Source organism: Falco rusticolus, chromosome 20 (genome assembly GCF_015220075.1).
Source record: "Falco rusticolus isolate bFalRus1 chromosome 20, bFalRus1.pri, whole genome shotgun sequence".
In the NCBI taxonomy this organism is placed as follows: domain Eukaryota; kingdom Metazoa; phylum Chordata; class Aves; order Falconiformes; family Falconidae; genus Falco; species Falco rusticolus.
The window spans coordinates 16-23,116 of NC_051206.1; the positions used below are offsets into that span (position 1 = coordinate 16).

Consider the following 23,101-nt stretch of genomic DNA (forward strand, 5'->3'; position numbering starts at 1 on the left):
TGCTGACAGCAGCTCAGACACCACGCTCCTGCAAGCTCTGCCAAAAGCCAAAGCTCCCAACAGCTTCTGGATAATAACCCACGGGGCTGGCACTGTCAGACACCCCAGCCTGGGACAGAGAAGGTGGCAGACACTAGGGATCCCATGAGGCTCCCCAGGGACCAAGAACAGGCACAGCCAGTGTCCCACCACTCCAACGTGGAGCATCTCATCTGTGCCTGCAGCTAGGGCTGCCTTGCTCCTGAACCCTTCCTAAGGCTCTCCAGCTCTGGCTGCATTAGGTTTTCTTTCAATTCCCCAGGCACTTTCAGACAAAAGTCTGTCAGACAAAGCCTTTACCTCTTTCCAGCCGACTGGACAAAATAGTCCATTATCACAAAGCAGCTTATCGGGCCCAACGCCAGAGAGGCCCTCACCCAGCAGCAGGAGGACTAATCTCCGCTGCTGCTGCCCGACAATCAGGGTCTAGCTTGGTACAAACACACCAAGCCTTACCAAATGCCAAGCAGGACGGAGCAACCAAACTATTCAGCACCAGAATGAAGCATGACAGGGCCAGCCCAGCTTTGAAAAGCCAGTTACGCAAGGTTACTCTGACAGCAGTGACGCTAAACTGTTTTAAGGGCTGCCAGGTAGAGAGAACAGCAGCGATAAATCTGAACATCTCTGGAACCAGAAATAGTTTAGATCTAGGATTTCAAATAATTGAAGTTAGCCTCAAACATACAGATGGAAATGCTGGAGCTCCTCTGTACAGCTGCTGGGTACCCCTGCTCTGTGCTAGCAGCATCCTGTGCTCACGTAGTCTCATCATCTCAGAGGATGAGGCTTAACACCCGCCCAATCCATTTCAAGCAGCTTTGGGTGCCCGATACCTCTTCCTGGGCTTTCGGACACTCCCACAGTGGGAGCGTGTTCCTGGAGCCAGCCCAGGTGCCTCTCACTGTACCTGGGGCCCCAGATGGGGGAAAGGACAGTCTGCGCAGCACCGGGGACAGTCCTGGCCCTCCTGGTTTAAATAAAGCCATCACTGTTGGTCATTACCTTCACCTGCAGCCTGACATGAGGAGGTCCTGCCTTGCCCAGGACTTAGGAAAAGCCTGACAAGCAGGTCTGACCTTATCAGTTCTGGGCTACTTCCCTGCTTGGGAATTACAGCTGCTTCTGCCAAGGCCAGGCCCACATATTTTGGAGGAGGTGAAGTGCTGCCTCCTCACCTCCTGGGCTCCACATCTCATTTTCCCACCCCTTCAGCCCTTCCCAAAGGAGTCCTGAAGGGCTCACCCAACTGTCAACCAAGGACGGATGTGCCTGGCAAAACCCTGGTGCATGGAAGCCACCCAACCACTGCAATGGGCAGACAAGGGAGCACCTGGGAGCCCCAAAAGCCATCAGAAAGCAGAGTGGGCAGCTCTTACCTTACGGAGGATGAACCTCCGGACAAGAAGAGGATGGCAGACATGATGCCTGAAAGGAGGGGCGAGACGAACCAGGACAACACTAGGGAGAGAGGCACAATCACATCCCACTGCTGGAAGGGGAAGCCCAGGGGGCACACGGAGGCCATCACATGAGCCGGGCTTACCGATTTTAGCAGCTCGGACCACTTGACACCTTCTTGCCCTTTGGCCACCAGTGAAAAGCCAATGGTTGCTCCAACAATGCAGTGGGTACCTGAAATGGGGAGCCTCAAGAACGAAGCCACTAGCTGCCACACAGCAGATCCTGGAGCAGGAGGAGAAGCCTGGTAAGAAAGCCATCGCCGGGGCACCCTGGGGTACCTGCTCCCCCATCTTGCCCCCCCTCCCCCCCTCCTCACCAAACATGGCACTGATCGAACCCGCCATCAGCAGCTGCTGTGTGGAGTTGTACATCTCCACATCAATCAGTCCCTTCCGGATGGTCTCACTGACTTTGGCTCCCAGGAGGACGGAGCCCAGCGTCTCAAAGATGCTGGCGAGGATGCAGGCTTGCCGGAGGGTCACAACCCCCGAGCCCACTGCGACGGCACGGCCACCCACCTGCCTTGTGCCAGCAGCCGGTGCCAGTGCCACCCGCCCACCGTGACTCCCGGCCCCACGGCTGATGGGGAGCTGGGTGGCACCGGGGGACCAAGGAGGCAGGAAGCGGCCCACAGCCAGCGCCCAGCGCCCCGCCCCCCCGCACCTCCACGGCAGAACACGGAGCCGAACGCCCCCTGAGCGGCTGCAGGGCCCCAGGCCGGGGCCCCAGTGCGGGCAGGGTGGGACAGCACGTCCCCGGCACGGCCGAACTGCCCTCGGCTGCCCTGGAAGCTGGGGCCGGTGGGGTGGGCATCACCCCCAGACTCGCCTTGGTCCCACGGTGGGGGCAGCCACCCCGTGTCACGCCCCTCCACGAGCAGCAGGGGCAAGTGCAACAGCCGACTGGGAGGGACTGGGAGATGGCCGGGCACATTGCACTGGTCACCCCCAGAGAGGAGCCCCAGGGAGCAGTCCCCCAGGGGACCAGGGGCACGAAGGGTCTCCCCCCCGCCACAGCAGGTGGGGGCAGCTCCCAGCCCCTCTCAGCTGCCAGGGCAGCTGCGCCAGCGCTGGCCCCAGCCCCCATGGACAAGGACTCCAGCTGCCAGTATAGGGTTGGACAAGGTCTGTAGTTACGGAGGGAAGGGGGAGGCGAGCGCGGGACAGACACGGACAGACACAGACGGGCGCATGCTGCTGCCGCCGCCGGGCTGGCACTTAGGCCAGGTCCTTGAAGGCGTCGAGGTTGAAGGCTGTGTCAAGGAGCCGCTGCAGCTCCGTCAGGTGGGTTTTCTTGTTGCCGGTGGCAGGGGCAGCCGCTGGCTCCCGCCCTGCATACCTATGGGGGAGAAGACAAGGGGTGAGGGGGGGTCTGCACCCTCCAGCCTCCCCCGAGCATCACGACCACCCCACCCCCCAAGTTCCTACCAGACGGGCTTGGCGCGGTTGATGGTAGTGCGCAGCCGGGGTTTGACGTAGTCGTAGTAGCCCTGGTTCTTGTGCTCCTCCTGGCACCACACCAGCTCGGCAGCTGGGTACTTCTGGGCTTCCAACTGGAGGAGGTCGAAGGGGAACGGGGAGAGCTGCGGGCAACACGGAGCAGCATCACAGTGGCGCCACGGGAGCAGCACCCCCAGCCCGTGGGCTCAGAGGTGGCCGGACGCTGCTCACCTGCTCCACCCTGGTGATTGCCACGTCAGCCTCCATCTGCCGGGCCTTGCGCTCACGGGTCAGGTCGTAGTAGACCTTGCCAGTGCAGAACAGCACTCGCTTCACCCGCTCAGGACTCTGGGCCGCAGGGCCGCTGTCGGGGATGACACGGAGGAAGTGGGTGCCTGCCACGGGAGAGGGTAGCACCGTCAGCCACAGCAGCCTGCGGCACCGCACCGGCAGCTGCCTGCACCCACATCCCATGCCAGCTCCTCCGGGGACCCCAGCCTGCGCAGGCAAACCGGAGAGGCAGAGCCAGGCAGCTGGTACTGGGTCAGCTCCCAGTACAAACCATCGCAACTCTGTGCAACCTGCGGCTGCCAAATCCGGGTGGCACCGCTCTGGCGGGAAGGGGCTGCTGACGGAGGAAGTGCCACAGCAAAATCTGGAAAGCCGAGCCACCTCTCTCCTGGGCACCAGACTCGGCGCTAACAGGGGGTGGCTCCAATTTGCTGGGTAGATGGGCGCAGCCAGCACACCCCAGCTGCAGCTGGGGCGGGCACGCCGCCTTGGCACTGGAGGGGAGCGGGGAGGGAGGAAGGCAGCCCACGTGCTGCGCTGGCACAGAGCTCTCTGCATGACTGCCTGCGATGCCCCCGTGCCAGCAGCATCAGCCCTGCCCAGCTGCTCTTCGGCACAGGGAGGCCGCTGCCAGGCGGACTTTGCCCGAGGCCACTGGCTCCTGCCCTTCACCCTTCATCCCGCAGATCGGCACGGGGTGGGGGGGTGGGAGGGGGGAGAAATGAGCACCTCCGCGCCGCCCATACCTGGCAGCATGTCGTCAAAGCTGGAGCGGGCTTCGGGGTGGCGCAGCAGCGACTTTGGAGTGAAAATTATCAGCTGGAAGGAGGGGGGAAGAGGCAGAGCAAGGCGGTCAGCCTTGCCAGAAACATCTCCCCTACAAACAAAGGCCAGAGCACCGACCTGCCCATCCTGCCTGGCCCCCCCCCCCCCCCCCCCCAGCCCAGGAGCAGCCGCAGATTTGCTCCTCGCTCGGCTGCCGTGCTCTGCCAGATCTGGCATCTGCTTCCAACAGCACCAGCTCTCCCTGTCTGAGCTTCCCCCAGGGAAGAGGCCAAGGTGCTGCCGAAACCTGCTTGGCCCGCAGCTGGAGCTGAAGGCAAGCGGCGGGACTGCACTAGTTACCGATGCCCACCAGCCGGCCGTGGCGCCTGGCCTGCCCACACAGGAAGGGGCCACAGCCACCGCCGCCTGCGCAAGCTGGCCGGCAGCACATCATGCACCAAGCCAGTCCCGAGCACCACGAGGTCCTTGGCCTGGCCAGAGGCAAACTGCCCGTGTTTGCTGCCCATGTGCAAGAACAAGCCCGCCCCAAGTCCCGTCCCCAGGCTCAGCAGGGTCATGGGGCTGCCCTGCCTCGGCAGGCGCAGAGCTGCTGGCACTGACCGGTTTGCGGAAGGGCAGGAGGATCTGGCGCCGGAGGACGTGGAAGAAGTTGGCCGGAGTGGAGCAGTTCACAACAATCCAGTTGCAGTCATAGAGCTGACGCACATCAAAGTCGTCCAGTTTCTGCCTCGGTGAGTGCAGTTCAAGGGATTTCAAGAAACACAAGGTGCCTCTTGGCCTCACAGCTCCAGCAGCGGGGCAAAGAGCAGCACCCAGCCCTCTCTCCCTCCCCTCCCTCTCCAGAGCACATGGACACCCACAGAGACCCGGGAGAGGCTGCAGGTCCGTGCCCCTGCCTTGAGGTGGCCAGCAACACCCCCACCTCCTGCTGCTTTTGGACCCACCTCTGCCTTGCATCCTGCAGCAGCCCCGGGGGTGGTGGAGGTGCACCCTGGGCATGGGGTTCAGCCCCCTTCCCGAAACCCTCCAGCTGCAGCACGAGCCCAGGGCACCCCACACCTCCTGCTACTGGCTCCGCAGCCCCCGCTGCGACCGTAGCACTGTGCAGGGCCCACCCTGGTGGTGTTGCCCCCCTCCCCGTTTCAAGTCAGCAGTTGGATCCAGAACACAGGAGGGCCAGGCTGAGCTCAGCACGGCCGCCACTCACAGGGAAGACGTCAGGATCGTCATTGCACATCTGCAAAAATCGCTCTGGGCGGGCGGAGGAGTGCTCAGGACCCTGCAGGGACCAAGCAGCGGGAGAGTGAGAGGGGGGCGAGGCTAGTGCAAGCAGCTGATGCTAGGCGCTGCCACTGCTGCCCTCAGCTGCTTCTTATGCAGGCCAGACAATGGGCACACCCCTGGGTGCCCGTGAGCTGGGGGCTCCTTACCATGCCCTCCATGCCATGGGGAAGCAGCAGGACAATGCCGTTCTGCCTCACCCACTTGGCCTGCCCGGGACAGATGAACTGGTCAATTATGCACTGGGCGGTGTTGTGGAAGTCCCCAAACTGGGCTTCCCAAAGCACCAGGGCGTTGGGGCTGGCCATGGCAAAGCCCAGCTCAAATCCTGAAGGATGGGAGAGAAGCGAGGGGGTTATCTTCCCAGAGTGGCCTCACCCCTGGGCAGCAAGCACAGACCTCCTCACCCACCGAGGACGCCGTACTCCGACAGAGAGCTGTTGCAGACGGTGTAAGGAGCCTGGTTGGGCCACAGGTGGTTCATGGGGATACAGGTCCTCTTGTCCACATTCTGGTCATGCAGGACATGGTGGCGATGGCTGGAAGAGGGGAAAGCGTTACTTCACCGTCACCCTTCGGATGCCTTCCAGAAAGGCTAGAAGCACCTTTGCAGCCACCAAAAGCATGGCTTTACCTAAACGTCCCCCTCTCAACGTCCTGGCCACTCAGGCGGATGTGGATGCCCTCTTTGAGCAGGGAACCAAACGCCATGTACTCTGCCAGGGCCCAGTCCACTGTCCGGTTCTTCACCATCTCCCCACGGGTTTTCAGGATACGGCTCAAACCTGCCAGGACGGAATACGGCTTGTAGCCCACACAGGAGGGAGTTCCAGTGACACCATGTTTCTCCCACAATCCACCCACGGACTGACAGACTGCAAATGCCTGGAGGTAGAGGAACAGATTCACCTCTGCCACAGGGATGAACCAGGGATGAGGAATCATCCCTGCAAAGAAGGATCGGCTCCAAAGCAGAGCTAGCTCAGTTCACTTCCCTTAACCACAGCTCCCTTGTGAATTAATTCTCATAGACTCACAGGGTGCTCTGGGGTGGAAGGGACTTTCAGAGTCCCTCCTAGTCCAACCCCTCTGCCATGAGCAGGGACGTTTTCACTAGATCAGGTCGCTCAAAGGCCCGTCCAAGCTGGCCTTGAACTCTGCCAGGGATGGGGCACCCACAACTTCTCCGGGCAACCTGTGCCAGCATCTCACCAGCCTCACCGTAAACACTCCTCCTTTATTTATGTCCAATCTAAACCGGCCCTCTTTCGGCTTCAAAGCCTCGCCCCTTGTCCTGTCACTACAGGCCCCCGTGAAGTCTCTCCACATCTTTCTCATAAGCCCCGTTACACACCACAAGGCCGCGGTGAGGTGTTTGTGGAGCCTTCTCCAGGCTGAACACCTCCAACTCACTCAGCCTTTCGGCACAGGAGAGGTGTTCCAGCCCTGCGATCATTTCCATGGCCGCCTCTGGACCTGCTCCAGCAGGCACACACCACACCACAACACAGGGAGCTCCATCTGAACGTAAGGAAGGACTTCTTTACTCTGAGAGGGACAGAGCACTGGCGCAGGCTGCCCAGGGGGGCTGCAGGGTCTCCTTCTCTGGAGACATTCAAAACCCACTTGGATGCAACTCTGCAACCTGCTCTAGCAGAACCTGCTTTAGCAGGGGGTTGGACTAGATGATCCCCAGGTGCCTTCCAACCCCGACCACTCTGTGATCCTGTGAACAGGTCCATTCTGTCCTGCGCTGCGCACCCCAGAGCTGGACACAGTGCTCTGGGGATGGGTCTCGGGAGAACAGAGGGTGAGAATCCATTCCCCCCACCAGCTGGCCACACATATCGAAGCACTGTAGCAGGTCCCTTCATCTCAGGCCATGTTCCAGCCCTATCTCACATCTTCTCCAGAATGAACGCCCAGTTTGGCATAGCTTCCGCAAGCTCCTACCTCCGTGGATAGTGAAATCCTCCACTGGCACTGAGCTGGCCACCTGACCAATGTGCGTCAAGTCCTCTTCGTTCAGACCAGTGGAAGGGCAGGTCATGCTCCGGGGTTGGCCATCCAGAGTGAAGAAACCTGCAGAAGGAGCAGCAGCCCACCATGTTGTGGGAGCCATGCCCAGCTCTCTGTGAAGAGCTCAGATCACGGACACTGTCAAGCAAGGGCGGGGATTGCCAGGAGCGGAGAGCACCACCCCACCAGGGTGATTTACTAGAATATAGCTGTCACAGCTCTAGAGAAGCCAGGGTCTTTGCTAGGGACCTCCAAAACATGGCTAGTGGCTTACCAGGCCAGGGTGAGTCCAGCCAGTGCTTGATGTGCAAGATCTTTTCATCCTTGGATCTCGCATGGGCCTCCTCGCAGATCTTGTCATACTTGGCGATTTCCTCCTGAAAGGCAGAACCAGGAGGCAGAAAAGCATTAGCTTTTAGTTGTCTCCAAACAAGGGTGATGAGCCGGGCGGCCTCGGCGTGAGCTTGCAAGGGTGCTGGAGGACACAGCTGGTCCCCACAGCAGGGCAGCCCCAGGGCCGCACAGCTCAGCCTTAGAGCGCAGAGCTGCTGCCGGAGGCCCCTGTCCCCCTCAGGACAGCCCCGCTGCCATCTGAGCCGGCAACTCACATTCTACCCGAGAGATCCTGCAACGTGGTACCGGGGGCAACAAAGAGCTGGCAGAGCTGCTGCCACGCTTGCTGCCAGGGAGGCAGAACTTGTGCAGGGGACCTGCCCCAGATCCCCCCAGGCCACAGTGAGCCCAAGTGCTGCACAGCCCAGCTCTTCCGTGAGTCGCAGCTGCACTGCAGTGGCCCAGCACCGTATGGCTTGTGCTGCACTGATCACGGGGCATCCTTGAACTACATGTTCCTGTGCTGTTCAGGACGAGCCTTGGCTCCTAACCTGGTTGCTGCCAGGTTTGCATTGCTCACCCATCCCTAGCACAGCTCTGCCAGCTTCAGGTGACAAGCACAAGCAGAAACGGGCATCATTCACACCCAGGTAAGAACCAAACACATAGTTTTTACCCGGAGATGCCGCCTGCAGTTTTCCTTCCAGGCCCCAAGGGACAGTACCTCGTACTCCAGCTGATTTACCACCCCCTGGGAAATCAGCAGCTCTGCATATTTCTGCAGCACTGGCTTCTGTTTCCGGATCTGTTTGTACATCAGGGGCTGCGTGAACATGGGTTCGTCCATCTCGTTGTGGCCATTGCGTCTGTAACAAACCTGCCGGGAAGGGAAAGAGCCTTTGAAAGCAGCTCCTTGCAACCCGCGACTCCAAAAGCAGTCGGAGGTACCTGGATCTCTGTGCTAGGCAGGGTCTGAAACAGCCCAGGAGGGACCCACGCACGTCCTCTCCAATGTGGGAGGCGAGGGCAGGCTCCACACAGAGACAGTGTCACCTCTCCAAGTGCTATTACAGCCTCGTTGCCTTGCTTTACACCATCTCCTCCCTACCATCACGTCAAAAGGGCCAAACAAGCCCTGAGGAGAAACCTCAGCTTTCAGAAAATACACCCCAAGAGGTATCAGCAAGCACCCACAGCAGAGCCACAGCTTTAGGATAAAGCCTTTTGCCACGTTCCTCACCAAATCCACCACCACGTCCTTATGGAAGGTGCTACGCCACTCTGCTGCCACATTGCACACGTAGACGACGGCCTCTGGGTCGTCTGCATTGACGTGGAAAATGGGTGCGTTCACCACACGGGCGACATCGGTTGGGTATGGGGAGGAGCGGGCCATCCGGGGGTCTGTTGTGAACCCAATCTGTAGCAGGTGAGAGGGAACAGGACCAGCACAGCGGTAAGGATTTGGAATATGGCTCTGCTACACAGCTCCTTCTATGGACACTCATAGACTTGGGCCCCTGGGGCAGCTGTTTTACCAGTTCAGGAAAGCACCAGGTGAGCGCACACGGAGCTTCGAGGGCAGCTCGGCTGCTATGCTGAGCTGGGGGCTCCCCCACCATGGCTGCACTGCTCAGTCATAGCACAACCCGCCCGACTCCTGCACCCAGGCACCGCAGCCCGTTCCGGTCCCGGCACCTAGGCTGTTAAGCCGCTGCACCCACAGGGATGGGCTGGCCCCAGTGAAATGTCTCTGGTTTACATGGGGCACAACAGAGCAGCCCTGCGTGATCTCAGACGCCAAGCACCAGGCTGCACCACCTCTGTGCCAGGCTGGACTCAAAAGATGCTCCTGCTGAGTAGCTGGGTGTGGAGTACCCCCTGCTGACCCCAGGATCATGGCTCATGCCAGGAACGTTGGCTGGGAAACAGCTACTGCCTGCTGCCAGCTACCACCTAGACCTGAACCTGCAGGGGCTGATCTGCAACAGACCTGCTTGGACGCAGGGGACTTGCTCCTCACCTGGTTGTTCACCACAACGTGAACAGTGCCGTGGGTGGTGTAGGAGGGAAGGTCGCTCAAGTGGAATGTCTCATACACGATGCCCTGCCCAGCGAAAGCGGCGTCTCCGTGCAGGAGGATGGACATCACCTGGGAGATGTGAAGCCACAGCAGTCAGCAGGGGCTCTGTGGGGCTGGCAGGCAGAGGCAGCCACCAGGAAAGGGCCCAAGTCTCATCCCCGTGAGCCTTTGGCGTCCCAGACAGGACATGGAGCAGCTCGCCAATGCATCTGATGCTTTCTCAGGGGATCGGAGAGGGGCCAGCCACGATGGGCGCGACTGCCAGGGAGAAGGTCGTGGCCACCGGTTTCCCCCCCACGCCAGGACAGCACACTTGGGATGCCTCAGCCAGGCAGCGGGACGGCACCTGGCGCACAGCACCTGGGAGGCGAGCCCCATTCCCAGACACACACATCTCAAAGCAAAGCCTTTTGTTGACGGGGGAAGACAAGAAAAATGCCCCTTTCCCCCATGCTTTCACTCCAGAAGACCTCTGGGCAGGATCTAGGCCAGAAGCTAGCTCCAACTTCAGTGACGTTACTTTGCTATCATACCCAGGGGCTGGCTGAGGACACCGCCTGTCAGATGAGGACAGTTTGTCTATTTATATCCAGCCCTTGGGGTGTAGGAGGAAGGGAAGCACTTTTGATCTCACCCTTCCACTTCTTGGTGTTGGAGATAGGTCTGTGATGAATCAGACCACAAATAAACCCCCCCGCAGCCCGCTCCCCTCCTGCTCTCCCACCTGGGTGTGGAGAGCTGCCTCCTGCTGCCGGCTCCAGCTTTCCCAGCCCCAGGAATGGTTATCCCCGGTCAGGCTGAGATCCCTCAGCTTGAGACTCCTAGTGCCGAGTCCCCCAAGCTGCCATGCTTGGATTGGCTTTTGGGAGTGCCCCTCATTTCCCTGCTTTCCAACCAGGAGTTTGGGCATCTGCTGCTCCCCGCAGCCTGGCTGAGCCAGTTGGCTCAAAGACTGAGGAAGCAGCAACGGGAGCCCGGGGTGGGCGAGCCCCTGCCAAAGTTGTCCCCAAAGACAGTGGTGAAGGATGGCAGAGCAAAGTCAGGGTGACGGCAGGGAAAGGGGCACAGCAAACAAACACCAGCTGGGTTTTTTCGCTTCCCACCAACCTGCCTCCCACCAAACCCCATCTGGCCCGGGCCACTTCATTGTGGGTGTCTCAGCACCACTCACCTTCTTCCCTTCCGTGTCCCCGCAGTAAAACTGCTCTGCTTTAGTCTTGCCCTGAACAACGGGATCAGCTGCCTCCAAGTGCGAAGGATTTGCCACCAAGGAAAGGGTGATATTCCTGTCAGTGACACGGTTAATCCGCCGGTGGTACATTCCCAGATGGTACTTCACATCACCGGAGCCCTGATGGAGGGGAGAGGAGAGTCACCCCGAGGAACCTGGGTGGCTGTGGGGGCACAGGAGACCTGAAGCAGGATGGCACTGACCCCAGGGGCTGGAAAAAGGGGGCATTTTCTGGAGGCGGTGGCAGAAGGCAGCAGGCACTCACTTTAGGAACTGACCTGGCACCCAGCAAAGCAAAAGTAGCCTGTTCCAGGTGCCAAACCACCCACACACCTCAGACACACATCAAGCCCATCTAGGTAAGGTTTAAGGTGCAGGGGAAGGACCAAGTGTGGGGAGTTTGGGGAAGACACTGGAAAACATGTCACGCTCACCCAAGCTCTATTCACCCTGCAGCAGTACAGCTGTCACTGGCACTGCTCGCAATATGCACCTTGACACCCCAGGGTGCTGCTTTCTCACCTCAAAACCCCATCTGAAGGGCACAGCAGGATAAAGCCAGCCCAGCCCAGCTTTCCAAAAGCCAAATGATCCCATCTTATGATGCTGGAAGCTTTGGAACACGAGTGCACACACAAGCGACTCAAGCCTTGGGGCTTTTGCATCTGCTTTAGGGCCCCATATGGGGGCCGGGGGCTGCTGCAAGGGTACAAGCCAACCCCTGCTCCCAGCTGCCTTCCCCTCACCTCGCCGTGCACCTCAAGGCTGCTTTATGCCCATGGAGAGCCGCTGACCAGCCAGCCCGTGCTGGAGACACCAGCAGCAGCCAGGGCACGTCACCCCCAGGACAGGCAAGGACAGACCAGCACTGGCACCAACACGAAGGCTACAGTCGCACAGGTATGCGTGGAAACCCTTGCGATGCCGACGCCACCCAGTGACACCAGTGACCCAGTCCAGCTCATTCTGCACAGGCACACACCCAGGGACCACACGGGGACAGGCAACAGCAACCAGCTACAGAGAGGAGAAGACTCACCTCATCAGCAGCCTCCAGCTTGGAGTCAAACTGGCAGAAGATCTGCTCCAGCTCTTTCCTGATCACGTTGGCAAGAACATTGAGGCGTCCCCTGTAAAAGCAAGACCATTGTTGGCCACCGGCCAACTTGGCATCGAGTGCAGACGGTGACTTGCCATCCCCCCATCAAGCAGAGGTGGTGCGCAACCCTGCACCTCCTGCGATGGCTGTAGGGTCACCCAGGGAGGGCTTTCCCGAGAAGGAGACTGCAGACCCCTCAGCACAGGGACGGACCGCCCCATCCTGACAGCTGCCCCAAAGTGGGCAGGCTGGATCCTGCTCTGGGATTCCAGCTCTGCCGACGGAGCACCACGCCCCTCCAGGTGGATTTACAAACTAGCTGAAGCTGAAAGCGCAGCCATGAGCGGAGAGCAGCCAAGGCCTGAGCTCTCCAGCTAAGGTTCACCCCCAGGCAAGACCAGTTAGGTGATGGCAGAAACCGGTGTGCCCTCCAGTACCGAACCCCGGCTGCAACCCCCTCCTCCACGCCCCAAGCATCACCACGGAGAGAGGCAGGATTACCTGTGGGGCATTCCCATGATAACATAATCCACTCCCTTCTCGCTTGACTTATCAATAATGGTCTTTAAGGCTGGGATCAGCACTTCACAGCCCTCCAGACCAAAACGCTTCTCTGAAGACCATTTCCGATGAAGGAACTCCTCAAACCTGGAAGGCAAAGAGAGAGTGGGATCAGTGCCAGGGCTACAGCTGAGGGCAGAAACCAGAGAAAGGATGGGGACCACAGCAGGGGAGCCACAGCATCAAGTGATGCTTTAGCAGGCATCGTGCAGCAGCCCAGTCACCCTGGTCTCCCCAGAGCTTGGCTGGCCGCTCCCCCCCCCAGTGTGCTGCACTTCAACCTTATTTTTAGGTTTCAGGATCTTTTATTGTCTTTCAGGATCACCCACATTTGCAGGTTCTTTGCCAGCACCTGAGCCTGCCAACCCAGCAGGTCACTGGCATCACCCTGCTGATTAAGCCAACCGTGACAGATGACGTCAGATGGTGACTGCCTCACTCCAGCTGGGAGCAAACCACCCCAGGCAGCAAGGGAAGATAAGGAGAAGGTGAAGGCCCCCCAGGGTACCTGGTAGAGCGGACCAGCCTGGCCAGCAGCGTGCGTTTCTCTTCATTGGTAAACTGCATGATGCCCGGAGTCTCAAACTTCTGCCGGATCCACTGGCACTGCTCCAGGTCGTTGATAAACATGAACTCTACACCGATGTGCTGGCAGTACGCCATCTGCCCCAAGGGGAGGAGAAGGGCCATGAGACAACAGCCAGGGCTGTAGGACCTCCTCACCCCTCGGCAAAGACAGGCACATGTGGCATCGTATGGGACCGGGGTGCCAGGGACTCTCTGATCCCTCTCTTCAGCCTTCCAGCAAGACAAAGAGCCCTCTTGCACCAGTGGAGACACAAACCCTCCTGCCTGGCAGCCCCACCACGCTGCCTGAACGCCCGCAAGTGCTGCCTGCGGCAGTGGCCCAGGGGACCCATGAGCAGGGCCGGGCAGCCAGCACCGTGCCAGCCCCCCTGCGGAAGCCCCATCTGAACTGTTCTCCCAGGAAAGGTGACGTGGCAGAGGACAACCTGGGATGCTGGGGGGCAGCTTGGAAACTGCACACGACCCAGCATCAAAATGTTTAATTCCCTTTCCCCAGTGGGCCCTGGACCAGACCCTCAAGTGCTTTACATCCACCTTGGAGGCATGTTTTCCCTCTTGGTGGCATCAGCTGTGGCATCAGGTCCACAACACCACTTCTCATGGCAGGGAGACAATCAGCAAAACAACCAGCCCCAACAAATAAGGAGCCCGTTCTTACAGCTTGTCTAAGATGTCGGTGCAGCTTTGCTTCTCCCAAGGTCAACCTGCCTTGGCAGAGAACATCTGAGCAAGTCCGCAGCTTGCCTGAGAGCTGTCTGCGCTCTCAGACCAGGCAGAATAGGATACGAAATTTGGCAGGAAAGGGGAACTGGCTGCAAGAGGTGGAAGCCCCAGCCCCAGGTTGGAGCTCCTCCTGCACCGAGGCCCTCCAAGAGGCCACCACGCAGGGCAGCCTCCTCCTCCAGCCCGCTCCTGTGCTCTCCCAGCACAGTTTGCTGCTTTCAACTCGAAAGCAGCTGGAGAGGTTTCAATAAATGAACTGTTCAGCTGCCTGGGATTTGTTCCACCTTGGGTAGAGCAAATACGTTGCCCCAATGCAGCACGAAGCTGGAGGTGATCAGAGGTGAACAGGTAACATGGGGCAGCTGGCAAAAGTGGGGCAAGCACCGAGGAGCAGCTCCCAACGTGAAAGGCTTAAGACCTGCAGGTTGGCCCAGGCTGCAGGCAGCAGCCGGACCCAGGACCTTCAAAAAGCAACTACTCTGCCCCAGCCCCGTCTGCAAACAGGTCTTGCAGAGCCCCCCCTGCCCTCCTCACCTCCAGCCGACGGATGATCTCACGGAGCGGAAGAGCCGATTCGTTTCCACCAATGAAAGTGGTTGTGGGCAAGTGGAAGACCTTGTCGAGGTCAGACTCATCCAGCCCGTAAAAGCCTGCAGGATTTTTCATGGGTGGGACAAGCGAAAGCAAGAGAGAAAAGGAAGGAAGGGGGATGGGGGGGGACACCGTCACGCAGGGACCGGGTGCAATTGGGAGAGGCGGGGAAGGGACAAAAAAAGCAGCATAAAACCAAAATAAGCATGAGGGAGGTTTATACAGGTAAAATCCAAGCCATAATTAACAAAAAGACATTGAGCACAGAACAAGGTTATTATGAAAGGTAACGCAGGAAGTGAAAACACAAGCAATATATGTATATATATAGTATATGTATGTGCAGGTAACCAGCAATTAAAATCCAGGGTAAGAGTCAGGAAGTTTGTAGCCCCAAGAACACAAAAAATACACCACAAATTGTAACAGAGGGGAGAGAACGGGAACAGGAATTGAAGAGGAGTCACCGAGCACAACAGAGGTGTCACCACATGGTGGGAATTAAAAATGAAGAGTCAACGCAAGAGAAGGAAACGGTTAAAACAGACAAACCCCAAAGAGGGAGAGAAAGAGAAGCAAAAGAGAGAAAACGGCATCAGGGCTCTGCGATGACGGACTCTCCTGAATAGCTCAGCCTGGCAGTAGGGCAGCCAGCTGGCCCCTCAGGGGTTTTGGTGCCCAGATACCCCCTCACCCAATTAACAGCCTCTCAATTAGGGGGTTAGCCTAGCTCTGCTCAGCAAACTCCCTCCTTCTAGGTCCTGGCACCTGGTGGTTTGTAGGTGGCTGCTGCTTGCGGCAGGTGGGGCTGCGGGGAGCTGGGCTGTGCCTGGAGAAGGTGCTGAGCAGTGCTCAGAGCTGAGCATCGAGCTGTAGAGCTGCAGACAGGCCCCGACACCACCCACGGCTGCAACAGCGTCGGCAGGGCCCTGCCAGGGCCCGCAGCAGCTCCACAGCACCCCAAAGCCATCGGAGGTGCCTCAGCACCCGCTGACATTCATGGCTGTCTTTGGGGAAACTGAGGCACGGAGGAGGAGTGGCAATGAACTCGCTGGGCTGATGCAGCAAGGCAGAAGTGGAGCCGGGAAGGGCCGTCCCAGGACCCTTGGGAAGCAGGAGTCTGGCTGGAAGGGGCGGGCGAGCAGAGCTGCCCGCTGCTGGCCCACAGCCCTGAAGCCCTTCTCGGGCTCCTGTTCCTTGCCCCCCGCAGAGCCAGGTTTCAGGGCATTTTCTAACCCAGGGCAGGAGCCACAGAGGAGGCAGCTGCCACCGCTCCTCCCGGCTCCCTTCACGCCACCCAGTGCCCCAGCTGGGGGCTCCTGCAGGGAGGGTACAGGGGATGCCACCTGCAAGCGCTGCAGGGCAGCGTAACCCACCTTCCTCTGAGCAAAGGGAGGCAAAAATCAGACCCTCCTGGGCTGGCCCTCCTTGAACTTCACCTTAAAAAGAGTCTGGCCCTCGCTCTCTGGTCAGGAACAGAGGATGAGCTGAAGATGGGGCTGGCCACCGCTCGTCCCTGTGCAGCCTCAAGCACAGTGCTTGCCGGCGGCTGGCAACACCCACAGCAAGCCTGGAGCAGAGGTTTTCCTGGTTGCCACTGCCGTCCATCCCCTGCTCTGCCCACACGACCCTCCTGGGCACTGCCAGCGCCAGGGAAAGGAATTAAGCTGGACCCCGGGGAGCTCAGCTCCAGAGCGGTGGTGCCTGGAAGCATCGAGCCGCAGCTGGCAGCCGCTGCGGGTTTGGCCCCATGTCTCCAGGACCTCTCTGTGGCTCCTAGGCAAAGAGAAGCCCTGGGGAGAGGTGGCGTTAGTACGCACCATCCCAGAGAAACCGCTGGTTGGAGGTTTCAGGGAAGCTTCAGGTAACTTGCTGTGGCTCCCACCCTGCAGCACAGGGCTCCGGCTCGCTCTGCCATGCTGGTTTGAAGATTCAGGCACGCTCCGGGGGGGGGAGCGGGTATCAGATTTTGCAAGGAGTTTCCAGGGCTCTAAGCATCTCTGCTTCTGCTTTGCTGCAGCCTGCCAGCCTTTTTTTGACAGTGCTCAGTATTTATAGGCAGCAATACCATCAGACGGGAGGGGAGGCTAGCGATGAGCAGCCAAATTTTCACCATGACAAAACCAGGGCAGAGTCAGAAGACAGCTTGGATTTTTAGAAGACTTGAACCAATTGGGGAGATTGAGGCCTTGTAAAATGAACATTCACAACAAAACGTGTAGTCCAGCAAGCTAGGCATGCAAACACACAGTATGGAAAAGGCCAGCAAGGCTCTAAATTGGGGATCTCTACAGGTGAAGCATCACTAACCGAGCACCTACATCAAGACTTTTAGCGGGACAAATTAAAAATAAGCATGTTACAAAACTCAAGAGTGGTGTGAGACGGGAGGGGTCCGCTTTATCAGCTTGGTTCATGCCCAGAATAACCTATTCAAAGAGAGTCCTGCACTCCAGAGGGTTAAAGGCTCATTAATTGCATACCTCCTACTGTTAACACTCTCAGCCGCTCCTTGAACACTGCGAGATCTGGGGTGGGTAGGGGAAGGGGGTGCAGAAAGGGAGAAGACAGAGAGACGCAGTCAAAGTTAGTAAAAAAAAAAACAAACCTGGAACTGTGAGAACTAGTCATGGAAAGCACAAGTCAAAAAAATACAGTATTTAAAATACAGTCAAAAACCATCAGAGGCAAAAGGGTTGGGATGGAGGACGACTACGCGCTAGGTGGAAAAGAAATCCCGGTGGAAAGTCTGGTGAGAGGAGGGAGGGGCAGGGAGAGGAATGGGGGGCATCAGACACTGGGGAGCAGTTGAGCTGCATGGTTTGAGATCTCCTGTCACGTGCACCCCTCGGATGACAGAGGGAGACCGCCCACCACGGCCTCTTCACCTGCTACCTTCTTCACCAAAAAGCACCTTCCCAACAAGCTGCATCAAGGGCAGCGCTATCCGCCACAGAGCAGCGAGATGCCTCCCGGCAACATCTGCTCCCAGAGGGTTTCGCTCTGCTCATCGCTAACCAGATTTCAAGGTCACCCCCAAGGAGGCACCGCTACTGCCTACACACAGGCAGGAAGGGGATCAGGGTGTTAATGAGCAGGCCGTTAATGAGGAAGACCAGCACCGAGGCAGGCACGCACAATGCCATCATTTCTCGAGCATGCTCAGCACAGGCGGGAGCGCCGGCGCACCGTGCCGGATGCAGGCAGGGCTGCCGGAGTGGCGGGCAGCGTGCGTCACTGGAGCTGTGCCTCCCGGCTAGGTTAGGTGACCCAAGTGCCTCAATCTCACCTGGGTTACAAGAAATGCTTTGAACACACTTCTCCTTTCAGTCAGCGGGGGAAAATCACACGTTTGGGTGAGATGTTTGGGTAGTAAGGTCTCCAGCTGGGGAAAGGGGAGGTGGCAGTGCTCCCAGCGCATCTCCCAGCAGGGGCTTGCCTGGCTCTTCCCAAGCTGGAGGACTATTTCCTTCCATTCCACCGGGCAAGAGGCACGAGCAGCTGCCTTCCACAGAGAGACAGACAGACGGACAGACACTCAGACACACACTGCCTTCCAGGCACCACCTGGATTTCAGTGTGCCAAGCTATTATTTCCTTGAACAGGTCACATCAAGTTCCTGCAGTCATCTTGTCCTTGTTTTACACCACTTACCATGCCGGATCAGCTGCAGCAGAAAACCAGGATGAGATGACTTTTGTTTTTTGGTTTGGTTTTCTTTTTTTTTTTCAAATGGAAAAGACAAGAGAAAGAGGAATTTGGTGGCTCCAGCCCCACCACTTGTCAGACCGAGTACCCCCAGGGAAGCTTTCTCCCCTTTACATTTTCCCCAAAGCTCACACTGCTTAATCCAAAGAAGCTTACAAACCAGACACAAACCAGTTGCTAAACAAAAGGCAACTGAGAAGAAAGATCAATTTCTGAGATTACCCATGCAGCTCCTTTGAATTACAGCAGTGCTGGGCCATGGTTTAAGCTGCTGGCAGTAGAACTTGCACCACAAAAGCTGACCTTTAAGGATTTCACTGCTCAGAAAGAGGAAACAAGATCGTTTCCAAGTTTCAAAACCACTCCTGTTATTAACTGCTCTGTCAAGTGTTAAGAAATACTCTTTCAAAGCAAAATAAGCCAGCAGGATCTGCTTAGAAATTGGCTTTCTCTGCCACAAGCCGGCAACACCCGATCTTGGGCTCAGCCGGAGCTCTGCCCACGCTCCGCACCAGCGCTGCTCTCTTCCCCTCACGCTAAGCACAGTTTGCAAGCTACATTTGCCAAGTTGTATTCTAAGACTGACCAGATGAGGCTTTCCAGGATAAGAAGACCAGAGGAAAGTATTCAGTATAAATAATACTTACAGCAAGATAATAAAGCCTCCTTTGGCTGGACATAGCCAGCCGTTTGAGTCCTACCACGAGACACACCCCCAGCATGAGCTAGTGGCTGATAGCAGCATAGCTTGTTTCCAGGACTCATTATTTCCAACGAATTCACGGATTCCTGGTAATTCAACCAACACCAGGAACTGCAATGACAGACGCTTTGGTATGAAAGCCACAAAGGAACCAAAATTAAACAACACTTGGCTCAGACACGGAGGTCGCAGGCCGAGATTCTCTTCCAGCTGATGCCTACAGACCAGCCATGCCTGAACTCCTTCCACCGCGGGGAGCCCAACTGGGTCACGCTGCTGGGCTCATGACCGCTCACCCAGGAGGAACAGGAAAAATGGAGCTTGTATCGCTGTACCTGGATTCTGTTACAGCTGACGATGCTGTCAGCCCAGCTCTGCAGTTGGGGCTCCAAGAGAGGACCTGCTCTTGGGTCACTTTGGGCTCTTCTTCCTCTGCAGCAAGGATGCTGCTGGAGCACACCTTGCTTCAGAGGAACCACGGCGTCAAAGCAGAAGAAAAGCCCTCTGAACTGACATTTGCCATTGAAGCAGCCCTGTGACTTCAATGTCACAAAGTGGAAACAAGCAAGGAGCAGTGTCCCTCAAGGGTCCATACTGGGACCAATACGGTTTAATGTCTTAATTAGCGTGGACAATGGGATTGACAGCGCCCTCTGCCCGGCTGCAGGTGACACCAAGCTGAGTGGTACAGTCCATAAGACTTGAGGGAAGGGATGCCATCCAGAGGGACCTCGGCAGGCTGGAGGAGTGGGCCCATGTGAAGTTTATGCAGTTCAACAGGGCCAAGTGCAAGGATCAGGGCAATCTCCAGCCCCAGCACAGACTGGGGAACGGACAGATGGACGGACGGACAGATGGATGGGTGGATGGACGGAGAGCAGTCCTGCAGAGAAGCACCTGGAGATGCTGGTGGGTGACAAATCGGACATGAGACAGCAGCGTGCCCTTGCAGCCCATAAAGCCAAACACATCCTGGGCTGCATCCAAAGAAGCGTGGCCAACAGGTACGGGGAAGGGATTCTTCCTCTCTACTCCCCTCTCTTGAGACTCCACATGGTGCTCTGCATCCAGCTCTGGGGTCCCCAGCACAAGACAGACAAGGACCTGCTGGAGCAGGTCCAGAGGCGGCCATGGAAATGATCGCAGGGCTGGAACACCTCTCCTGTGCCGAAAGGCTGAGTGAGTTGGAGGTGTTCAGCCTGGAGAAGGCTCCACAAACACCTCACCGCGGCCTTGTGGTGTGTAACGGGGCTTATGAGAAAGATGTGGAGAGACTTCACGGGGGCCTGTAGTGACAGGACAAGGGGCGAGGCTTTGAAGCCGAAAGAGGGCCGGTTTAGATTGGACATAAATAAAGGAGGAGTGTTTACGGTGAGGCTGGTGAGATGCTGGCACAGGTTGCCCGGAGAAGTTGTGGGTGCCCCATCCCTGGCAGAGTTCAAGGCCAGCTTGGACGGGCCTTTGAGCGACCTGATCTAGTGAAAACGTCCCTGCTCATGGCAGAGGGGTTGGACTAGGAGGGACTCTGAAAGTCCCTTCCACCCCAGAGCACCCTGTGAGTCTATGACTTACTGATCAGCATGGTAACTGCTCCCCACACCCAGCTCCCTTTTCTCCTAAGGGAGAGCAGTCACTGCTACCACTTGCAGCCGTCCGGCTCTGGGTTTCATGCAGACCCTGCTTTCCTCTCAAAAGGGAAACACATCCAACAGGCACAGGGCTTCAGGGCTCTCTGTTGCTGTGATTCAGAAGGATCGTAGTGCCCACAGCACTGGAGCACTGGCCAAAATCTCCGAGCTAAAAAAGGTTCCCCTCACGCCGCCTTCTCCCTGGCCACTGGGACTGGCTTCCAAGTCACCTCAAAAAAGTCTCCCTGCTCCCCGCGCAGCACCAACTACGAGCACATGTCCTCTCCTGCGCCTGGGTCCATGGCCATCATCTCACCGCCTCTTCCCAGCAACATCTCCCCAGGCACAGGGCTTGCTCCAACCCAGAGCCAGCCAGCTCCTGAGGCACAGCCAGGGCTTGGTCCTCCAGACAAGCATGTCAGAAGTCCAGACCTCAGGATGAAGCAGCTTCCCCATCATCCAGCGAGCTGGGACAACTAAAAAACCTAATCCTTCCCTACAACTCCCAGTACACATAATCCTACATGAGGGTCCAGCAGGTCCAGGGTGGGTGTCCCTGTGCTGGCAGCTGAACAAGGAATCAAGATCATTTACATGCACCGTACGCTCTGATCGGCTGTTTCAGTTGTGCGAGGTTAGTAATCATCACTGCTGCTCTAAGTTAGAAGCATGCCTCTCGAGCACTCACAGTGCCAGGGTAATGACCCTTGGAAAGCACCAGCAAGGTGAAAGAGCTCAGCGCCACAACCTCATTCTAGCTAGAAGAATGGCAGCATACTATAGAGATCAAATCTAAAGCATGTTGACAGGTGCTGAGTTTAAGCACTTTCAGACTAGGATTTCAAGTCCTAGGCGCCACACACACTTCTGTGCAACACTCATGCATCTTTCGCTCGAAGGCATTGGGATTTCCACTTCTCTACTTGGACGGGAATGCATCCCAAAGCTTCCTTGTTATGATCACTGGCAGGGACTCATAGCTCAGTCTTGGAAAAAGGGGGCAATTAAGGGATTTACAAATGCTGTGGCAAGCTGGGAGCAAAGGAGGGCCGAGCATCGTTGCAGGGGCACACCAAGAGGCACTTCTCAGCCCTGCAGAGACAAAGCTAGCCCATTCCCCCCAGCTCCCGGGGCCCCCAAGAGCAGCAAGAGGAGCTGAGGGAACAGACCTCCAGCTCTTACCAACACAAAACCTCTCTGCTTCACATTTCCAGAAGATGCAATTGCTTCCACCCCTGGATGAGTGAGTTCAGTGACATCATTAATTCGGCGCCCCGCCGGCTCTAAATTTAGAGTGATCATTACTAAGGAAACTTAAGACCTTTCCCCCCTTACGGGTGAAGCGATCTACGTACAAAGCTGTGAAAGAGAGAGGAGCTCAAGCAATGCAGCACTAACTGCTCTCAAAGCCCTCACCCAGTTTGTCTGTGGATGTGATAAGATCAGCTGGAAGGGAGGAGTCCAGATCTGCATCCAAGATGCCCAGTGGGTCGAGTTGTGCTACATGATGCCCTCGAATCTATGAAATGGGCCAGGAACGGAAAGGAGAACAGGTACCAAGAGGGAGAGGGGAAAGGGAGAAAAACAAAAGAGGGGAGGGGTAAAAAAGTTAAATTACATTATAATTAATTTGCAGAGTAATTCTCACCGACGTTTGGAGAAACAGTTACTGGCGCATCATCAAAATTTACACAACTAATGCCGAGAGGATCAAGCTTTGCAATGTGATGACCCCTGACCTGGAAGCAACAACACAGATTAGTCATTAAGTTAATTGAAAAGACGTTCCTTAAAAAAAAAAAAGCATGCAATCTCCCTCTTTACATTTTCTGCAGAGCCACCCCGATTTCTACTTTCAGCTACAGCAAGTAGGTGTGAGTGTCTCCAGCTGCTGCGACCGCTCTCCTCCGCCTGAAGCCAGACTTCAGCGGGGCAGGCAGAGGGACAGCGATCTCCTCCACAGCAGAGACCTTCCAGAACTGAGGTCTGAGGGTCCCCCACCGCTTTCCCAGTGTCCAACCCCAGCACCTGCTCTCTACAGGTGCAGTAACTCCACACCAATGGTTTCTTCCTAAGCATCACAGAAACGAAGAGGCAATCTTCCAGATTTTGGCAGATTCTGCCAACACGGCAGAGAAAACAAGCATCACCACCAGCAGTAGCTCCCGAAAAGGCAGAGGAACGTGTCTGAGGAACATCTGCCTGTCGGTGCTACTAAAGGTCAGCATTTTGGAGAGAGGAGCCTACAGCAGGACTGGGAGCCCTCTTCTGGGAAGAGGCAGGTGCAGAAACACCAAAGAGCTTTGGCACCAAGAGCCCTGGTGGCTCCCAGTGGCGCCAGTCAGGTCAGGAGTCACCACACTGGGTTTGAATCCACATCAGAAGCCAGAGAACAATGAGAGGAGTTCTGCTTCTCGCCCTCACAGGAGAAGGTGCCCACAGACAGACCCCAGCACATCTTGCTGGGCAAACTGAATTCACCTCAGTGGCCAGCACCACACATGGGCAATCCACAGTTTTATTTCTTGACAGC

At 57.3% G+C, this 23,101-nt stretch overlaps 2 protein-coding genes across 8 annotated transcripts in view; both read right to left on the reverse strand.

The window, feature by feature from the left end:
- Positions 1-1,418: 1,418 nt before the first annotated feature.
- On the reverse strand, positions 1,419-2,312 carry LOC119140324 (sodium-dependent phosphate transporter 1-like; the record flags this gene model as incomplete). Its single annotated transcript, XM_037371559.1, has 3 exons — positions 1,419-1,531; positions 1,586-1,725; positions 1,820-2,312. Coding segments are annotated over 3 exons (746 nt in total), but the record flags the coding sequence as incomplete, so codon positions are not given.
- Positions 2,313-2,613: 301 nt separating this feature from the next.
- The window catches only part of OGDH (oxoglutarate dehydrogenase), a 34,520-nt gene continuing 14,032 nt past the window's right edge, over positions 2,614-23,101 (reverse strand). Inside the window, exons 4-24 of one of the 7 annotated variants that reach the window (XM_037371579.1) lie at positions 21,985-22,087; positions 17,012-17,056; positions 14,472-14,587; positions 13,135-13,289; positions 12,567-12,713; positions 12,006-12,096; positions 10,907-11,086; positions 9,676-9,804; positions 8,893-9,072; positions 8,377-8,529; positions 7,594-7,696; positions 7,254-7,382; positions 5,935-6,085; positions 5,712-5,839; positions 5,450-5,628; positions 5,227-5,298; positions 4,620-4,742; positions 3,980-4,052; positions 3,174-3,337; positions 2,931-3,085; positions 2,614-2,841 (exon numbers count right to left, since the gene is read on the reverse strand). In XM_037371579.1, coding sequence (XP_037227476.1) covers positions 2,721-2,841; positions 2,931-3,085; positions 3,174-3,337; positions 3,980-4,052; positions 4,620-4,742; positions 5,227-5,298; positions 5,450-5,628; positions 5,712-5,839; positions 5,935-6,085; positions 7,254-7,382; positions 7,594-7,696; positions 8,377-8,529; positions 8,893-9,072; positions 9,676-9,804; positions 10,907-11,086; positions 12,006-12,096; positions 12,567-12,713; positions 13,135-13,289; positions 14,472-14,587; positions 17,012-17,056; positions 21,985-22,087 — 2,697 coding nt within the window. In that variant the 3' untranslated portion in view covers positions 2,614-2,720. Of the gene's footprint in view, positions 2,842-2,930; positions 3,086-3,173; positions 3,338-3,979; positions 4,053-4,619; positions 4,743-5,226; positions 5,299-5,449; positions 5,629-5,711; positions 5,840-5,934; positions 6,086-7,253; positions 7,383-7,593; positions 7,697-8,376; positions 8,530-8,892; positions 9,073-9,675; positions 9,805-10,906; positions 11,087-12,005; positions 12,097-12,566; positions 12,714-13,134; positions 13,290-14,471; positions 14,588-17,011; positions 17,057-21,984; positions 22,088-22,186; positions 22,308-23,101 lie in introns of those variants that run through there. The other 6 variants (XM_037371580.1, XM_037371583.1, XM_037371581.1 and 3 more) reach the window with 6 other exon arrangements.